This window comes from Nicotiana sylvestris, chromosome 2, assembly GCF_000393655.2.
Source record: "Nicotiana sylvestris chromosome 2, ASM39365v2, whole genome shotgun sequence".
NCBI classification, from domain to species: domain Eukaryota; kingdom Viridiplantae; phylum Streptophyta; class Magnoliopsida; order Solanales; family Solanaceae; genus Nicotiana; species Nicotiana sylvestris.
This window is the reverse complement of record NC_091058.1, coordinates 185,884,494-185,905,082: the sequence shown is the minus strand read 5'-3', so window position 1 is coordinate 185,905,082 and position 20,589 is coordinate 185,884,494. Positions and strand designations below refer to the sequence as shown.

Here is a 20,589-nt window from a genome sequence, read left to right as displayed (position 1 = left end):
TATGCAACAACCCGTATACAATTTAAGTCACAACGATAATTGCCCGCGACAAGTCACGTATGATATTACCACAGTTGTTTCAATTGCATCAATTACGATTTCTTTCCATCATTTGTTACACAGTTCTTACCACATGAACACATTCACACACACACACACACTTGGTTTGTTTCCATTTACTTACACCATTATATCGCGAGACCTAACCAACAACATTCAAAGCATATTAATCACAAGAATCATCATTTCAAGGAAGCACAAGTTCATATCAACAATTCATACATTTGGGCCCAAGACACCATAGATGTCACCAAGCAGTAATTCATGTACAAGGTGTTGTCGTAATCGTTCAACTCATTTACGTCATTTCACAATACCATCTTTCATTACTTACCACGCAGGGTTTTAGCCATTATACACATTCCCACATTTGGACACATTAACGTTCTTTCATTCGTTAACACATACTCCCATATCGTCATCCTTAAGCATTTACAAGCTTAGCACATAATAAGGTAGGCACATCAAATCACTTTTCACAATCACATATAACATGGTGGTGTGGAAATCAACTAAGACAATCAATACACATATTTTCATACAAGGTACACATACCGTATGCTCGTCACAACAAGAGGATTCTACAAGAGTTAATGTTAGCCATACATACCTCAAAGAGCTTTTCCTTAAGTTACTACAACGTTCCGGAAGTTCTAGCAATGCCAATCTACTTCGAGACATAACAAAATTGAACACAAATTAGGAAGATATTCATAATTCTAGCTCATTCGAGCATTTTATCAAACACCATATGTGCATTAAATCTTTATGGTCCTTTTATAGAGGATTTCATCAACCCACAACCCATATTTTACCATATTTAGGTCAACAATGCTTCTACAACCTTTGACAACACATGCAAACAAGATAACAATTCCAATACCCACAAACATTCTTTATAATTACCCATCTTTACCTAGATTCGAAATTAAAGGTTAGGGTATAGAATCTTACCTCAAGGATGAAGGCCTAGTGTGGTTTTCCTTGTTAATCCTTTAAGATTTGAGCAATAGTTGTAGAAGAATTGATGAGGGATACTTTCTCACTCTAGGTCCTCTCTCACTCTAAAAATATTTGATTTTTGCACAGCCGCGCCGCATGGGGCGGCGTGGTAATGAAAAATTCTGCGCTGCTTTTGTTAATTTTGTCATAACTTTTGGTAGGAGTGTCTGAATGATGAACGGTTTGAAGCTTTGGAAACTAGGCTCAAAGACATTTTATTTGATAGGTTTTTCATCACACAAATCCTTATATAACTAGAGATATGATTGTCCAAAGTGAGGTCTTGTGCGCACTCATTTGCAACTTTCGTCTCTTATGAAATTTTCCAACTTGGCTTAGACTTAGGCCTCTCCTTAGACCCCAATTCACTTCTACTATGACTTATACACTTATTAACATATCCAATTGATATCCATAATCTCCTTAATCCTCATTTACATGCAAGATAAAATATTTGGCCTACCTTGGCACCACGAAATCTTAAATTACTAAGCAAAGTTTTTTGGGGCTTTACATTCTCCCCCGCTTAAGATCATTCGTCCTCGAATGAGGATCAAGTTTCATTCATTAGCCATCCTTATGTAACTTATGCTTTTTCACATTATGAAATATATCATCAGCCCCGAATTTGGCTAACTCCTTAAATTTCCGAAAATTTCGCCAGAGTTTCCTTTGTAACTAGACCTATCCACCTGTCAGAGGGCCCCAGATACATATCCTAACAACATATGCATGTTTAATCGACATAACATAACTTGTACAACACCAACCATGGCCGCATAGGCAACATACATAGTCAAAATGGAATAGTTTAACATAGATCAAATCAAAAGATGAGAGTTTACAGGAACCAAATGCATGAAAGCTATTACATAACTATTCAAACAAATATGGGTACTTCTTTCGCATTTCTTCATCGGTTTCCCAAGTGGCTTCCTCAACTTGTTGGTTCCGCCATAACACTTTTACAGAGGCAATTTCCTTAGTTCTCAATTTCTGGACTTGCCTATCAAGAATGGCAACTGGAATTTCTTCATAAGATAGTTCTTCATTAACCTCAATAGCTCCAATTGGCACAATAACGGATGGATCTCCCACTATCTTCTTCAACATAGAACCATGGAAGACCGGATGTACCAACGATATCTCGGGTGGCAGCTCGAGCTTGTATGCCACCTGACCGATCCTCTGAATGATTCTATACGGTCTGATATACCTCAGACTTAACTTCCCTTTCTTCCCGAATCACATGGTGCTCTTCATGGGGGAAACCTTCAAAAATACCCAATCATCTTCTTTGAACTCCAAATCTCTGCGACGAATGTCCGAATAAGACTTTTGGCGACTTTGAGCAGTTTTCATCCTCTCCTGAATGACTTTAACTTTTTCCATAGCATGATGCACAAGATCTGGCCCTAACAGTTCTGCTTTATCAACCCCAAACCACCCAATCGGAGATCTACACCTCCTTCCATACAATGCCTCAAATGAGGCCATCTAAATACTAGCGTAAAATTTGTTATTGTAAGCAAACTTAACAAGCGGCAAATGGTCATCCCAACTACCTTTGAAAGCTATAACACAAGCTTGCAACATATCTTCAAGCGCCTGAATAGTTCGCTCTGCCTAACCGTTAGTCTACGGATGGAAGGCCGTACTGAGATTTACTTGAGTACCCAAACCTTGCTGAAATTTCGTCCGAAAGTTTGTTATGAACTGAGCCCTTCAATCCGAGATAATAGAAACTGGAGTGCCGTGAAGTCTGACTACTTCCTTGATGTACAACTGAGCATACTGTTCTGCAGTATCGGTGGACTTGACTGGCAAGAAGTGTGCTGATTTCGTGAGTCTGTCCACAATTACCCAAATTGAGTCAAACTTGTGCATAGTGCGAGGTAATCCTACCACAAAATCCATGTTGATCATTTCCCATTTCCACGTTAGAATTTCTATGCTTTGTAACAATCCTCCATGCCTTTGATGTTCAGCCTTCACTTGCCGATAGTTCGGACATTTTGCCACAAAGTCCGCCACATCTCTTTTCATGTTATTCCACCAATAAACTTCTTTGAGATCATGATACATTTTAGTAGAACCTGGGTGTACGGAATACCTAGAAGTGTGAGCTTTTGCCAAAATCCTTTCCCGAAGACTGTCAATATCTAGGACACATGGGCGCTCTTGGCACCGTAGGGTACCATCATCAATGCCAAAAGAAAAGATGTGATATTGTGTTTATGAATTCCCTCCTTCAGCTGTACCAACAATGGATCATTGTATTGCTTTCATTTGACCTCCACTACAAGTGATGATTCAGTCTTATTCTACACAATTACTCTCCCTTCACTTGAGTCCGCAAGACGAACTCCTAGACTAGCCAACTGGTAAACCTCCCTGGCCAGCGACCTTTAATATATCTCCAAGTGAGCTAACTACCTATAGATTTCCGTCTAAAAGTATCCGTCACAACATTGGCCTTTCCCGGGTGATAGAGAATCTCAATATCATAGTCCTTGAGTAGCCCGAGCCATCCTCTATGTCTCAGATTCAACTCCTTTTGGTTAAAAATATATTGAAGGCTCTTGTGGTTCATAAATACATCAACGTGGACCCCATACACATAATGTCGCCAAATCTTTATACAAAAACTACCGCCGCAAGTTCTAAACCATGTGCCGGATAGTTCTTTCCATGATTCTTGGGTTGCCTAGAGGCATAAGTGATTACCTGGCCATGTTCCATCAATAGTGAACCATCTATATCATATTTCTCTTGCAACTTGCTCTTCCAAATTCTCAACAAAAGACATTACTGGATGAGTTTTCTTATAGAACCTTCTATTTCAAATGAATAACATCTCCTAGCCTGTGCACACACCTTAATATCATTAACATGCACGACATTGCATCAAGTGTAATGTAACATTGTGCTCAGACCTTTCGTGGTCAACCTCTTTCCTCCTTGTGTGCCTAATAGGATTTAAGAAACCACTCCACTTTCCCTTGTAAACATTCTCGTGATCTCTCTTTACTGTTCAACATCACCCAAAACGCATATCAACAATCTTCGTACATATTCAATTCAGAAAGCGCCACTGGCCCGGACAATATATTGGTACCATCTTTTCTTTCTAAATGGAATAGTCATTCCCATTCTATTTTGCTCATAGTGCATAATTGATAGCCTTATTTTGCCACACACTTGTCTACCTCCCGTGAACTTGTAATATCATTGTGCCTGGTTTAATGAGTTTATCATATTGCAACTTCACCACCAGTAGTCTTACTTTCCATTATATGTAGACATGAACTATCTCTAGCTCCTTTAGTTACCATTCAGTGTCACCCAAGTCGATACCGTTACGGTTAGTCCTTTATACCTTCTATTAACACTTGTGCTCCAGGCAAGTCCACCATTCTGATATGAACTGTTTTGAGATAGCCATGGACATCTCAATTTATTGATTTTCTTCTTATTTCTTCTCGCCTCATTATTCCTAGCTAGTGAATAGCCACGCACTCTTCCACATGTTACGTGGTCTTTTTCCCAAATTATTTTTAACCCCTCACCTCTTAATTCTTGTTAGGATATTCGTGGGAAAGTGTGTTCATCCACATATCACTTAACACTTATTTTCTTGTAAGGTTTCCATCAAGCCCAAATACTCTCTTGGGTTATTATAGCATCAAATTTATTTCTCCCACTCGTTCCACCTTTCTTAATGTCTTGGAACTTTAGTTGAATCGCAATTCCATAATTAACCCATTCTAAAAACTCGCAAAACTTCCACCTTTGATCTATAGTACTTCCTTGGGATGCATTGTCCTAAGCCCTCTAACAAGTATAGAACCCCTTTACAAACCTACTCTTAGTTTCTAGGATCGTTGACCCTATCATTCACATTGCCATGTATGAAGAATTTACCTTCTTTAACCTTCCACCTTTTTGGAGGTACTAGTGGTCTATCATTAGCATATCCTTTCAGATAATCACATTATCCATTATCACTTTTCTAGACTACGCCTGTCTTCAACAAAAATATTCAAACATCAAAGCTACATGGTCTTACTCTTGTTTCATTGTATTTAAGTGGCCTTACTATGGCCCTTCCTCCCCCACTTAGGGCGAATGTCCCGGATTTTGACACAAGTCTTGAATTTTGCAACTTCATGGACATATGTTTCATTTCTCTATCCCTCACATATATGTTCGACTATTAGGGAGATTGAAGTAACAATGGTATTAACCTCATAAGTTCTCTACTCTTATTCAGCCACATGGGCTTGGGATTTCAATTCCTCATATCAATATCCTTTAGGAGTGTAATATCAGTTCGTACACTTCTGGATTTTTATAAAGTTCGATGTACATGGGTCTTCTCATCGAGGTTCAATTGACTCTCTTTTCATAACTTCTTGTCTCCCGTAAGAGACCTACATGTTTTTCATTACTCTCTTAGTCATGCCTTAGGTATATCACATGCTTATACAACAAATTTTCTTTTACACCTTAGGATCATTTACATACTTCTCACACTATCCACATGTGTTATTCAAGCTTATATAGCACTTATCAATCCAATGTTTCATTGGAGGTTACAATCATTTTTAACACTTTTTCAAATAAGTATGCTTCTGGTACTATGTACGTACGTCATATATTTGTACCATTCGTTCAACATAACACATATGCCATCTCCTTAATATTCAGGCCTTTGCCCACTGGTCATTCTGTATGACAACATTACTTGAAATAGACGAAAGAGCGTCTAAACTTACCTTGAATCTCAACGCATGAGTTATAAGACAATCTTATAGTAAAGCTTTATCGCACGATTTGGAGTGTTGAAGAAGGGTAACATTCCTAAATGTCCATGTAGCCTCCAACTTATAGATGTGGTCGACAACACACCGATAAGAAGGACTCTGCTAGACACGGCTCCGAGACATCCTAGGACACTTTAAAACCTTAGTCTTTGATACCAAGTTTGTCACGCCCCAAAACCGAGGGGCGCGACCGACACTCGACCGGGTAGCCCCAGTCAAGCGGACCTGGGTGCCTTTCCTATCCCACGTGTTATCCCGCGTTTTCATTATCCGATAACCAAGTGATATAGCCATTTATGATTTAAACACATTCTTACGAGATTTACATAATATACACGGTTACTTAGCGTGGTTTACAAGTTACATTGCCCAAACACAAAATACATAAGTACATAACCCACATTTCTTGTCTATGGAGCCTCTAGGGATACAAAAGAGTGTTACAATACTTGCCGGTAACAAGGCTCCGGCTATACCTTACGCAAATACCAAAACAAGATTTCTGAGAGGAAAAACAGCATGAGCCACGCAGGGCCCCGAGAGGAAAAAGGGGCTCACCAATACAACTGATAGAAAGTGAAGGAGTGCTACTGTTGGTGGACTGGAGTACCTGCTATAGAACCACCTACAATCATAACATGAATGTAACGCCCCTGGAAAAAAGGACGTCAGTACATTTGAATTGTACTGGTATGTATGAACAAACTTTACCCCAAGTAAAATCAAGAAATACACAGGTAACAAACAGTAATAGAATCAACAATCCAAAGCACATGAAAGGAACAACCAAAGTCAAACAAGTTCCACAATCTCTCCTTTTCCCATTTCAACATTATTTTATCACATCAATGATTTCACAACTTTCATTTCAATAGTGATTTCGATCACTTTTCCACCCTTATTACCTCGGTCACCCTTATTACCTTGGCCACCCTTATCACCACAACCCACATCTTATAACTTCGTGTTACGGCGCACAACCTGATCCCACCGGACAATCAAATTTCACACGACAACAACAATAATTCACAAAGAATTTTCATAACATCAATACCATATTCATCATATGCAATAGCCCGTATACAATTTAAGTCACAACGATAATTGCCCGCGAAATGAATACATTTACACACACACACTTGCCCGCGACATCACACATGATATTACCACAGTTGTTTCAATTGCATCAATTAGGATTTCTTTCCATCATTTGTTACACAGTTCTTACCACATGAACACATTCACACATACACACTTGGTTTGTTGCCATTTACTTACACCATTATATCGCGAGACTTAACCAACAACGTTCAAAGCATATTAATCACAAGAATCATCATTTCAAGGAAGCACAAGTTCATATCAACAATTCATACATTTGGGCCCAAGCCACCATAGATGTCACCAAGCAGTAATTCATGTACAAGGTGTTGTCGTAATCGTTCGACTCATTTACGTCATTTCACAATACCATCTTTCATTACTTACCACGCAGGGTTTTAGCCATTATACACATTCCCACATTTGGACACATTAACGTTCTTTCATTTGTTAACACATACTCCCATATCGTCATCCTCAAGCATTTACAAGCTTATCACATAATAACGTAGGCACATCAAATCACTTTTCACAATCACATATAACACGGAGGTGTGAAAATAAACTAAGACAATCAATACACATATTTTCATACAAGGTACACATACCGTATGCTCGTCACAACAAGGGGATTCTACAAGAGTTAAAGTTAGCCATACATACCTCAAAGAGCTTTTCCTTAAGTTACTACAACGTTCCGGAAATTCTAGCAATGCCAATTTACTTCGAGACATAACAAAATTGAACACAAATTAGGAAGATATTCATAATTCTAGCTCATTTGAGTATTTTATCAAACACCATATGTGCGTTAAATCTTTATGGTCTTTTTATAGAGGATTTCATCAACCTACAACCCATACTTTACCATCTTTAGCTCAACAATGTTTCTACAACCTTTGACAACACATGCAAGCAAGATAACAACTCCAATACCCACAAACATTCTTTATAATTACCCATATTTACCTAGATTCAAAATTAAAGGTTAGGGTATAGAATCTTACCTCAAGGATGAAGGCCTAGTGTGGTTTTCCTTGTTAATCCTTTAAGATTTGAGCAAGAGTTGTAGAAGAATTGATGAGGGATACTTTCTCACTCTAGGGAACTCTCTCACTCTAAAAATATCTGATTTTTACTCAAGAAATAGTCCCTTGAATCTATTTGACAAAATGAGGTCGTTTTATAACAAAAATCCCGATTTTTTCACAGCCGCGCCGCATGGGGCGGCGTGGTAATGAAAAATTCTGCACTGCTTTTGGTAATTTAGTCATAACCTTTGGTAGGAGTGTCCGAATGACGAACGGTTTGAATCGTTGGAAAGTAGACTCAAAGACCTTTTATTTGATAGGTTGTGTATCACACAAATCCTTATATAACTGTAGATATGATTGTCCAAAGTGAGGTCTTGTGCGCACTCATTTGCAACTTTCGTCTCTTATGAAATTTTCCAACTTGGCTTAGACTTAGGCATCTCCTTAGACCCCAATTCACTTCTACTATGACTTATACACTTATTAACATATCCAATTGTTATCCATAATCTCCTTAATCCTCATTTGCACGCAAGATAAAATATTTGGCCTACCTTGGCACCACGAAATCTTAAATTACTAAGCAAAATTTTCTGGGGCTTTACACCACCCTTTTGCTATAATGAAGATAACAAAAGGAATAAAATGAAGTCATCACGTTAGCGTTAGGGTATTTAACATAAGATAATCTCATATTATGTGCAATGCACTTAGTCACAGTTATCGGCTCTAACATGACTTCGAGGGTATGAAGGTCATATGACATCATCCCAATTTATTCATTTCAATCCTCTCTTTTCTTTGCATTTCTAGCACTTCCTGGCTTGCTCATTTTCCTTCATTTTTTTTCTTTCTGATTATTGCTCTTTTCTTTCCTTTCATTTCTCACGTCCCAGCACTTCATCCTTTTTTTCTCTTTTTTATGTCTTTTTTTCCTTCTTTTCTTTCAATAATAAAAAAATAACTCGATCAAACCCTATGTAGGTTGCCTACGTATCATGACGCCGTATGAATCAGATCTTTGCGTAGTTCGGGAAGATCGAGAATAAAGTAAACAAACTAACGTTCTCTTTTTCTTTTTCTTTTTATTTTCTTCTTTTTTTTTACCTTAATGACTACTCTGATGAGAAAAGAGAAATAAAAGAAGCAAATTCTTTTTTTTGAATTTTCTAGACTTAATGTTCTATAACTTATTCTAAACTCAAGCTTAACGAGCATATGTATATATATATATATTTTTTTTTCTCCTTTTTTTTTCTTTTGAAACAAATACTCTATGGAAAATTATTAAGAAAAAAACCCTACAAGAGAAAAATATTTTTTTGATTCTTTTTTTTAAGAAGGAAATCGAAAGAATAAACCAAAGAAAAATATTTTGAATTTTCATTTGATATGCCTGAAGAAAGATTTCGAAATGAGAAATGAACAAATTTTTTTTTTTTTTGGATTTTAATTTTGATTACCTAAGGAAGAAACTTTAAAGATAAAGTATGTTGTTTTCTTTTTCTTCTATGTACAATGTCCTAGAGTTCTAGTAAAAGTAAAAGAAAATTTTTTTAAGTCATTTTTTATCAATTTCCCAAAGAAGAACCTCAAAAGAAAATCTTTTTGAATTTTTGGAATCAATATCTTAAAGAAAACTTTTAAAGAGGTACTAAAAGAAAATTCCTTTTTTTTTTGAATTTTTAGTCTTAATAAACTAAAGGAAATATAGAAGCAAATTTTATTTTAAGTTCTAGATATTAACCTCCTAAGGAAAAACCACCTCACATAAATTTTTTTTTTTTTTTCATTTCTAATTTCTAGGAGTAGTATTTCTAAAGAAAATTCTAACGGAAATATAATAACGCAAAATATATATTTTTTTTGGATTTTTGATTTATAATACATTTTTCAAATGCAAAATAGAAAGTACAATAATAAAAAACTCGACATTACTATACAAAACTAGAAGGTAAAAGACGACATAAAAAGAAAAACAAACTCAAAACATAAAAAAGAAAAAGAAATCTCTTTAAGCAACTCCTGAATGAACGATCCTGACTGGATGGTCCCGGGGTGTCTGTCATGCTCAAACTCCGGTAAGTAGACCCATACCTGTATGAGAAAATCAAGACTAAATAAAGTTAAAGACCTAGAACGCTGTGTGAGACAATAACCCTTCCTGTTGGATACATGCAAGACATGATTGTGACTATTTTTCTAAAATTAACCTATGTGGCTAAAAGTGGCTAAAAATGCAAGATTTGGCTAAGACCTCACAAAGACAAGAACCACAAACTCACTAGGAAAACCGGACCCTATATGAGTTGCCTACGTATCCCGCCCCGAGAGACGAGAATCAGGTTCGCGTAGTTCAGGCAGATTGGATACGAGCGAGAATTTAAAAAAAATGACTAATTCAGAGAAAATATGTTTTTTGTCTTTTTTTTTTTTTGAAAAATGATGAAACATGTAAACTCTTTTTGGATTTTCTTTTCCCCCTTTCTTTTGATTTTTTTCGGAAAATGATGAAAAAGTGCAATTTTTTTTTTTTGAGTTTTCGTGTTTTTTTTTTCTTAAAAATGTGACAGAAAACATAATCGGGCCCTACTTGCTTTATTTTCACACTTCACCCTCTCTTTTTCATTTATCCTCAACCATCATTGGTCCGCCAAATAACCCCTTTACCCTTGAAGATTGCAACATGTAGCACATGAGATGCAACAGGATAGTCTTTTATTTTTTGGATACACCTATCCTAGACGGACCCAACCCATGTGTTGAATCCCCAAAATCAAATGCAAATGATGCAAATAAGCTTTCCTGCTAGGGATCCGGCATGAGGTTGAGTTATTCAAGGTTCAAAACCTGGGTATATTGTTCTAGACTTGTGTACTTGAGCGGATCGAGCCAGGCGGGGGGGGGGGGGCAGCGTACAGGGAATACAAAAGCTTCACCGGCTTTTCAACTAGTCCGAACCTCGTTCTAAAATTGGGATATGACTCTAACAGAAGAGAAGTCACACGAAGTGCACACTTCCCAGATGATTTAGAAGACTCAGATAGAGGAGGGTTTCGTAACTGTTTATATACAGTTCAAACAATATCAAAGTAGTAAAAAGTGACATTTAGAACATAAGGCTCAAACACGTAAAAAAAATCAGATAATAAATAAAGCCAATTATAACAGATATTCTAAGCTCGAATTCTGAACCCTGAACCAGAAGTTCTTGGTTCTTATCCCCAGCAGAGTCGCCAGAGATGTCACACCTCCTTTTTCCTCACCCCCGAAACAGGATCATTTATTTATTGCTCAGAGTCGCCACTTGGGATGATTTATGGTGTCCCAAGTCATCGGTTTAAAATCCCGAATCGAGGAAAGATTGAATCTGTTTTATAGTCCGCAAACACAGAAATCCGGGTAAGGAATTCTGTTAACCCGGGAGAAGATGTTAGGTATTCCTGGGTTCCGTGGTTCTAGCATGGTCGCTAACTATTATTATTGGCCTAATTATCTTGATTTCACATGTTTTAAACCTACGTGCATTTTTAAACCTTTTAGCCGCTTTTAATTATTTAAAGAATTAATTCAAGGTAATTTAAAACACATCGCAAGACACGCTACATGAAATGCACCCGTGATTCACCACAGGTTTTATTTAACCTTGTTGGAAATTAAAACCGAGTCACATGAAATGTACACCCGGATTTTAGTAGTAGCTAAGATAATTATATAATTAACGAGCCTAGAGCAAACGAAAAAATATCATGTATCTTCATGTCAATTAACAGAACGAAAAAAAAGCAAATTAATGAAAAATATTTAGAGCATTCATGAGGAATTGAAAAGATAAATGAACTAGAAGTTCTAGTTATTGGCATACAGTGAATTAACAAAATTTATAATAAAGTCAAACTCCTAAACAAAATAAATACTCCATCACTAAAATTCTTATTTTCATGATTCTTATGAAAGAAAGCAATAGCACACTGCTACACTTCATCAGGAATATTCCATACAAACAAATTCACATTCTTTCGACTTCTCAAACAAGGAACCATACTCGAGATTAGAAATATCGTTTCCAGCAAAATCAAAATAAATAAAACATAGTAGATAACACTATCATGAACCAAAAAATCATATACATATAAGATAATCCATCACATATGCAATAAATTAGCTTAGTTCCACCATCAATCAGAAAAGAATGATCATAGAGGTAATGATAAAGCTCCTTCTTCGAATCAAACACAATCGAATACGGCCCATCACTACAACGGGAAATAATATCACGATAATCCGACAATCTCTGGACGGAATTCGAACCGGCACCAGAAACCTCGACTCAGCACAACTTCAGACGTTTCTGCCTGCTCCCTTGTTTTCGTTACTATTTTTTGAACTCCTTTTCTTCTTTTCTTTTGCAGCTAGCTACTGGTTTGGTCAGAGATGGGGGTTCGGAGAGAGGGGTTGAAGAGTGGTGTTTGTGTTCCGGCGAACTGCTGCAGCTGGCGATTGACGATGGAGATAGGGGTTTAGGTAGGGTTGCTGGTTTTGGAGTAAGGAGATGTAAAGGTCTATTATTTATTTTGTCAAAAATGGATGTCAGCTAAAGTCCCTAAGTTTAGTCTTTTTTTTTTTCTCCTTTCGCTGATTTTCTTAGGTCATTTTGTAAAGAAACAACTGATTCCCCTTGAAATTGTCTAGGGGTCTAAGGTGCTTATTTGGGTGAGGGTCTATGTGTGTTTTTGTTCCAGCAGAAGAGGGCTGATGGGGTGTGTCGAGGGAGATGAAGTTCAGGGGGGGTCATTTTTTGGTTCTGCGGCGCTGCAGATTTTTGTCTTCTAGGCGTTATTTTGTATATTTCAGCTGCTCGTTAGGGATTTAGGTTCTCTCATTTTCTTCTCCCCAAACGGCTGATGTTGTTGTGTGTACTAATAGGTTAGGTCTAGGTTATTATTTGGGTTTAAGGGTATTGGGCTCAAGGAATGGGATAGAAACTTGAGCCTTTATGACTATCTTTACTAAAAATTAGCTTAATTAATAAAAAATCTATCCATATAGAAATATTACCAAAAATATTAATTAGCCCTACTTAAGTAAAAATAATTATTAAAATAAGACTGATCGTTAAAACAAAACTATATTTTGGTATTTTTTCAAGATTAAAAATGACTACAAAACTTTAATGAAACTATTTTTTTTTGTAATTTTCGTTTTCTTGTAATAAAATAAAGTAAAAGAGTCAAAATTAGTTGAAATAGCGATATTAGGCCTAAATTAAATATTTACGTGCTAAAATACAAAAAATATTGGGGAGGGTCAAAACATGTCTACAACATTTACCTTTTTCGTTTGGCTTTCAGTGAACTTCTTTGTCAACACATTGACATTAGTGGCAAGCCCTGCAATTACTTGATCTCTTTCTTGGTTCTCGTTAATCATGTTGGTCAAGGAGGGAGTACCATATGCAATTCCACCTGTGGTGTCCTCTAAGTGCCAAGCTTGGTTATGCTTTGCCATTTTGTCAAGAATTTGTGTGATCCTTGCAAATGTCTTATCCATAAAAGATCCATCAGCTGCATTCTTGGCTATAGATTGGTTCATAGCATCTAAACCCATGTAGAATTTCTCCAACATGATAGAATTCGGAAAACCATGATTAGGCGACCTCACCAAATATAACTTGAACCGATCCCACGCCTCATGTAGATGTTCTCCCGGTAATTGCTTGAAAAAGAAAATTTTATCCCGGAGCTCAAATTTCTTGATTTGCGGGAACCATTTAGCTAAGAATGCTCGGACAAGTTCAAGTCAAGAATGGATTGAGTTTGGTGGTAGATTTTGAATCCATTTCCTCGCCTCTCCAGTTAGTGAGTACTTGAACACCCTCAATATTAGGGCATCATCTGAGACGTTGTTCTTCTTGTGCATCGCACACACACCCAAAAAGTTCCTGAGATGTTGTGTCGGATCATCATCAGTGGAATTCCTGAAAAGTTCCTCCGCTTTTAACATTAGGATTAAACCATGTTCCACCTTGAAAGTGGCAGAGTCAATTCTCGGAGGTACAATAGCAATTGTATCCTCGATGTACTCATCTATGTCCGCAAAAGGATTTTCTTCTTCCTCATATTCGGCCATGTATACCTATCAACACCAAGAAAAACAAGCAAAGTGTGATGGAATAGAAGAAGACATAAAGTAAAGCACACAATAATTAGTAATTTCAAAACCGTATTCCCCGGCAATGGTGCCACAATTTGATACGCTCTAATTACACTTTAATTAAATAATGTAAGGCGGTTGATGTCAAATATAATAACCCAACAAGGTTTGGGTTGAATCCCACAGGGAATATGGTGTGAAAAGTTTACTTGAGTAGTATGAAACTTGATTTAGGTCGTAATTCTATTTCTTTAATGTAACAAGAGAATGATATAGTTGTCAATTAAGGAGATACCTAATTGTGTTCTAAGAATGTAAATAATTTGATTAAGGAAACCAATGTTGTGTCCCCGTCAATGGAATGTAATGCTATCGGTGTTAATATAATATATTTCTAATGGAAGGTCCTTTGATATGCAAATGATTTCTAAATGACTATCCAATATTTTCCAATGGTTGGGTAGTATTTTCTTTTTATGATTTTTCCAAATATAAAAGAGTTGCAATTTAAGAACAACCAATTTATGCCAAGTAGAACCCACGTATTCCTAAGAGATTCTTTTAAACAAGATTTAAAGTTTTGAGTTCTTGATATTCAATTCTACTAAACCCTAATTCACTTTTCCAAGTAAAGAAAGAGTAAAATGGAATAGATTAATGTTTGCAACCACCAACTATAAATAAAGAACACGAATTGAATAAATATTAACCAACCATTATATATATTCAATGTTAAACACCCATTAACATTGCACCCATCTAGGGTCCATAACCTTAGTATTTAAAACTAGCTACTCATGCTAAAATACAAGAACAACGTATTTAATAAAGTCATAAAGCTTACAAAAGTGCAAGATTCCTTCTTCACAAGCTTCTAAATTAATGGAGTATTCAATGATCTCTATGTAGGACCTTTTTCAGACTTGAATGACCCACAAAAATCCTAGTTATTCTTTTTATAGTGGACCAAAAGTCGTGGTCAAAATCGGACAAAAATGCCCCTTCAAACATCTTATGCGACCGCATAGTGGTCGCATACCACGTATGCGGTCCGCATACTCTTCATTCCATCGCAGACTTAATAAGTCATCAGTTCCAGCTTCAGTCGCATATCGATTATGCGGTCCGCATGTGTGTTATGCGACCTCATATGCCATCGCAGAACATGATGAGAAACTTCTTCTAATGGAATTATGCGACCATTATGCAACTCGCACAAGTATTATGTGACCGCATAATGGACCATATATTCTTCTCTTCATTTGGCCAATAAATATGTCTCAGTCTGCGATCACCTTTTGAATTATGCGATTCGTATGTGAATTATGCGGCTGCATACTTGCAGCATTTCCATTCTTTTGCGACCTTTTGACTTCTTTTCCATGTTTTTTGGGTCTTCAAGCTCATGCACTACAAAACAACCAAATTTAATCAAAATTAACTAAAAATGCTTTAAAGACGAGTTAAAATCTAAGTAATTTTTATCGAATGTGCCAAAATTTACGGCACATCACTAGGCCTAATGAAGCCCTTATCCAACAAGTCCTTCAACTATGTCTTCAACTCTCGCAACTCTACCGGGGCCATCCTGTATGGAGGAATAGATATGGGTTGAGTGTCAGGCAACACATCAATGCTAAACTCAATCTCCCTTTCAGGAGGAAGGCCTGGGAGTTCATCTGGGAAAACATCTGGAAATTCATTGACCACAAGGATTTATTGTGGAGTAGGTGGCTTCGCCTCCGCGTCCCTAATGCGAACGAGATGATGAATATAACCTTTTGAGATCATGTTCCTTACCTTACGATAGGAAATAAACCTACCTTTTGGCATAGTAATGTTCGTTTCCATTCAATGACGGGTTCACCAGGAAATTGAAATCTAACCATCTTCATACGACAATCAACATTTGCATAGCATGAGGCCAACCAGTCCATTCCCATTATCACATCGAAACCAACCATTTCTAACTCAAATAAATTTGCCGAGGTTTTACGACTACAAATTATCACTATGCAACCTCTATATACCATTCTAGCAATCACAGAATCTTCTATCAGAGTATATACCACAAGTGGTTTACTTTTCAATTCAGGTTCAACGCCAAACTTATTAGCCACAAAGGGTGTAACATATGATAATGTAGATCTCGGATTAATCAGCTCATATACATTGTAAGAAAACATAGACAATATACCTGTAATAACATCCGGAGATGACTCGAGATCTTGTCGACCTACTAGAGCATAGGTTCAATTTTGAGCACCACTCAAACTCGGCACTGCACCTCTACCTCTACCACAATCTGTCGACTGCTGAAAACCCCGTGCTGGAGGTCGGACTGATGAGGAAAAACTAGACACAGATCCAGTTGGCTGAGCCAAACCACCACCTCCTCTATTAGGACAATCCCGCATCATATGGCCAGGCTGTCTGCAAGAATAGCACACATCAGAACCTCAACGACACAGTCCAAAGTGGGCCTTGCCGCACAGATCACAACGTGGTCTTAGGGGTCTCGTCTGACTAGTATCCCTGTGATATTGCGAGCATGATGCTCGCAAACTCTATCCTGGACCAGAATAGGTAAATCGCATATCGAGGCCTTTGAAACTGTGGAGGATTACTAGTTACAGGTGGCGCCGAACTCCTCAAAGATTGGGGCCTGACACTGCCTCTGGAGTCATCAGAATACCTTGCAAATCTCGCCATCTTATGTTGGCCCCTATCCTGCTCTCTATCTTCTCTTTTCTGGCGCTTACGATCCTCTAGGGTCTGGGCATAAGCCTGGATACGGGAAATATCCATGCCTTCCACCAGTGAGGCTGTCGTGCACTCATTTATCAAATGTGGTCCCAACCCATTCACGAACAAATGCACCATGTTACTTATCTCGACCATCATATGGGGAACATACCTTGCTAAAGATTCAAACTGCATATTATACTCTCGCACACTCATATTACCTTGTCAAAGGTTTAAGAACTTATCAGCTCTAGCTCGTCGTATCTTAACTGGAAAGTAGTAACAAAGAAAAGCCTCAGAAAATTCCTTCCACACAGCTGGAGGAGCGTTCGGACCCCTGGATCTCTGCCAACTATCATACCAGAAAACCGCTAAATCCCATAGCCGATAAGAAGCAAATTCTACTACCTCCATATCACTAGCATGAATAACCCACAGTGTACGATGAACCTGGTCAATAAAAGTCTGCGGGTCCTCCTTGGGGTATGATCCAGTAAACACTGGAGGGTCTAGATTAATAAAATCACGAACTCTCGCACTAACTGGTTTATCAGCAACACCTGTATTCTGCCTCTGAGCCTGAGCAGCTACCAAGCTAGTTAACAACTGCAAAGTACTCCGTATAACATGGTCTGTAGTGCCAGACGGGGGAACTGGAGATGTTGGGTGCCTTCTAATATCCTTTGGAGGAGAAGGAGTAGATGAGGTGTGAGACGAAATCTCACTCTAAGCCTCACTTTAGCCTGCTCTGGCTTGGGGCACCTAACAGGTACCCTCTCCCGCAACTATATCAAACCGTCTACTAATCGCTTACTTCCTAGTCGAAGGCATCGTTGAAATAAATAAGGTAAATATTAGAGACGAACACTTATGACTCAACTCTACGCACGATCTAGATTCAGGAAGAAGGTAACAACCCTAGATGTCATGAAACCTCCTGATTATAAATGTGGCGCACTACACATCCATAATCAAGACTCTACTAGACACGGCCCATAGACAACCCCTAGGAAAGACTTGCTCTAATACCAAGTTTGTCATGGCCCAAACTGGAGGATCATGACTAGCACCCGGGCCATACATGCCGAGCACGTACATTTTATCTAACCTTCCTTATTATCTTTAAGGGCCGACAAGATCAATATAAATGGTAGACATGGATCATAAACAACCAACAACGAAAGATAATGGCATGAACATATATAACATGCGATGACCATACAGTCAAGAAACTATATATAAGGTACGAGCTACCACGCTGCCATGAAGGACTATACAACAAAAATCAACCGACAAAGTATACCAAACTATACATGAGTCGACACCTATCTATGATCCTCTAAAGGAACATAAGTGCTGCAACATTGCCGGAATAGGGCCCTGACATACCCATAATATCTATAACAAAAATATATACCAAGACCACAGCAAGTCCGAAGAAGGGATCTCGCCAATAACTGCTGAACTGGGCAGCCTACTATGGTGGGGGAGCTGCGCCTACTCGTCTATCAAGACCTGCAACATGACATGTAGCGTCCACAAATAAAAAGGGTGTCAGCACAAATAAAGTACTGAGTATGCAAGGCAGGAAAGCATAATTATGAATAGTAATGTAAATAGGGATAAAAAATATACAACATGTAACATCTGGGTACGTCTAAGGGCTACTGACATGAAATGCATGATATAAACATATATATACATAAACCTTTAAAACATATGCCTCTGTGGGCATCATCATCATCATATTATACCCCGTCGTAATAGGCTCATTAAAAACATACCCGACCATTATAAGGCTCGGTAGAATCGTACCCGGCCACGTGGAGCTCGGTAAAACCCAACCGATCAGTGGTTGCATAATAGGTGTCGTACCCGGTCGTCTATAGCGCAGTTCGGTAGAGTAAAATAGATACATATATATATGATGCATGCTGGACTCATTGGAATAATATTCTGAACCTTTCGGAGTGATATAAGGTCGGTATCCTCTGACACATTATTAGGACTAACTCTTCATCATGAATCTTATAAGAATCAGGAAGTACCTGTGAGCACGTGATTTTTGCCCTACGTGGGTTACTCCCATAAATTCAAGAAAAATAATTTTTTCCCACTATTTGCAAGTTTGTGGATTTTTGTGGCATTTTTTGTCGACTGTTTGCATTCGTCTGTGCACGTTTATTTTATTTAATTCATGAAAAAAATACAAAAATACCGTGCGTTGGCATTTAGGATTGATTTTCACATTTTAAGGTTAATTATTAAATTAGGTGCTCCATTAAAATGAAAAGAACAAAATTGGCTTACTTTTGCATTTCTAGCCTTTTAATTCCAAATCAATAATTTTCCCTTTAATTTAGAAGTAATTAATGCTTGTAAATATTATATTAGGTATTTAGCTTAATTTAGTAAATTAATTATTTTTAGGAGTTTTAATTTAAGTTTTAATTAATTAAGAAGGGAAAGAAAAAACAACAAATGAAAAGAGAGGAAAAAGAGAATTAAGAAAATGGGGCTGTTGAGTAATGGATTAAAATGCAAGGCCAAAATTCCATTCAACCCAAACAAATTCGACCCAGTCCGCCCAGGCCCAACCCAATTCCAGCCTTACCCGCCCGTCTGCCTTAAACCGACCCGACCCGTCCCCAAATAATTAATAACTAAAAGAAGCGAACGGGCGAGCCCTAAGTCCCAAACCCAACATGTTACTATTCTTCTTCTACGATGAACACGCGAACAAGCCCCAAATTCAGGCAAAATCCATGGCGAGTGAACATCAAACCTCACACCACGCGTTTCCCCCTTCTCTTTTCTTGCCATTTCTAATGGTTCTGATACCAAAGATTCCCCCTCCTCTCACTCGCTCGAAGGTGAGATATAGCACGCGGTTGGAAGGTTCTGAGAACGATTTGTTGGATGAGTGTGAGGCGTTGGATTGATTTCACTAAATCCAAGCCCCACATTCATCAGAGGTTCGTTTTCAAAAGGGGCGTTTCTGATTTTTGTAAAGGGAGAGGATTTCAGAGAATTCTGGGGTAAAAAAATCAGAGGAAGAAAAATGGAGGTTTGGTTCTGAGTTTTCATAGGTTTTATTCACTCTGTTTTCTTTTCGATTTCTGAAAGAGAACGGGGAAAATTTTCGAGTTCTTTTCTTTTGCTTGTTCTTAGTTTGCTTCCAAAACTCTAAAAATTCGAAGAAAAAAAAAAGGTTCTATTTTCCTTCCATGATTTCCGTTCAAGTGAAGTTGATTTAAGCGAGCTCATCACTGTTGAGAGCTACTGGTCGAGTTTCCTCCGTGGCTGCTAAGTCCTGTTTCTCTGCTGTTGCTTTGGTTTTGGATTTCCACTACTAAACCTTCTTGTATTCTTCTCTTGGAAGTAGTTGAAGTTTTGCGCATTCAGGTGCATTTCCTCTCCTCTGCTACTTTGTTTAGATGGCTTAAAACATGGTTAAGAAGTTCAGTTTTGATTAAGCTAAAATTTATGCATTGTCGATGTGATAAGTTACATTTTGATGAAACCTGTGCTTGCTAGCAGAGTACGAATCTGCGACGCTTTTACTTTCGAATTCTTGCTGTTTGTTCCATCAGTTTGCTTTGTTTGGTTGAAGCTTGGGTAGTCGTGAAAATGTTAGCCGAATCTCATTCTAGCGACGTATTATGTTG

At 37.8% G+C, this 20,589-nt stretch overlaps 1 protein-coding gene across 1 annotated transcript; it reads right to left on the bottom strand.

Moving 5' to 3' along the window:
- Positions 1–1,938: 1,938 nt before the first annotated feature.
- LOC138886061 (uncharacterized) lies at positions 1,939–2,559 on the bottom strand. The gene is made up of 2 exons (XM_070167088.1): positions 2,347–2,559; positions 1,939–2,250 (listed from the first exon to the last, which is right to left on the bottom strand). The coding sequence occupies exons 1-2, from the start codon at positions 2,557–2,559 to the stop codon at positions 1,939–1,941; spliced, it is 525 nt and encodes a 174-aa protein (XP_070023189.1).
- Between the last annotated feature and the right edge of the window lie 18,030 nt (positions 2,560–20,589).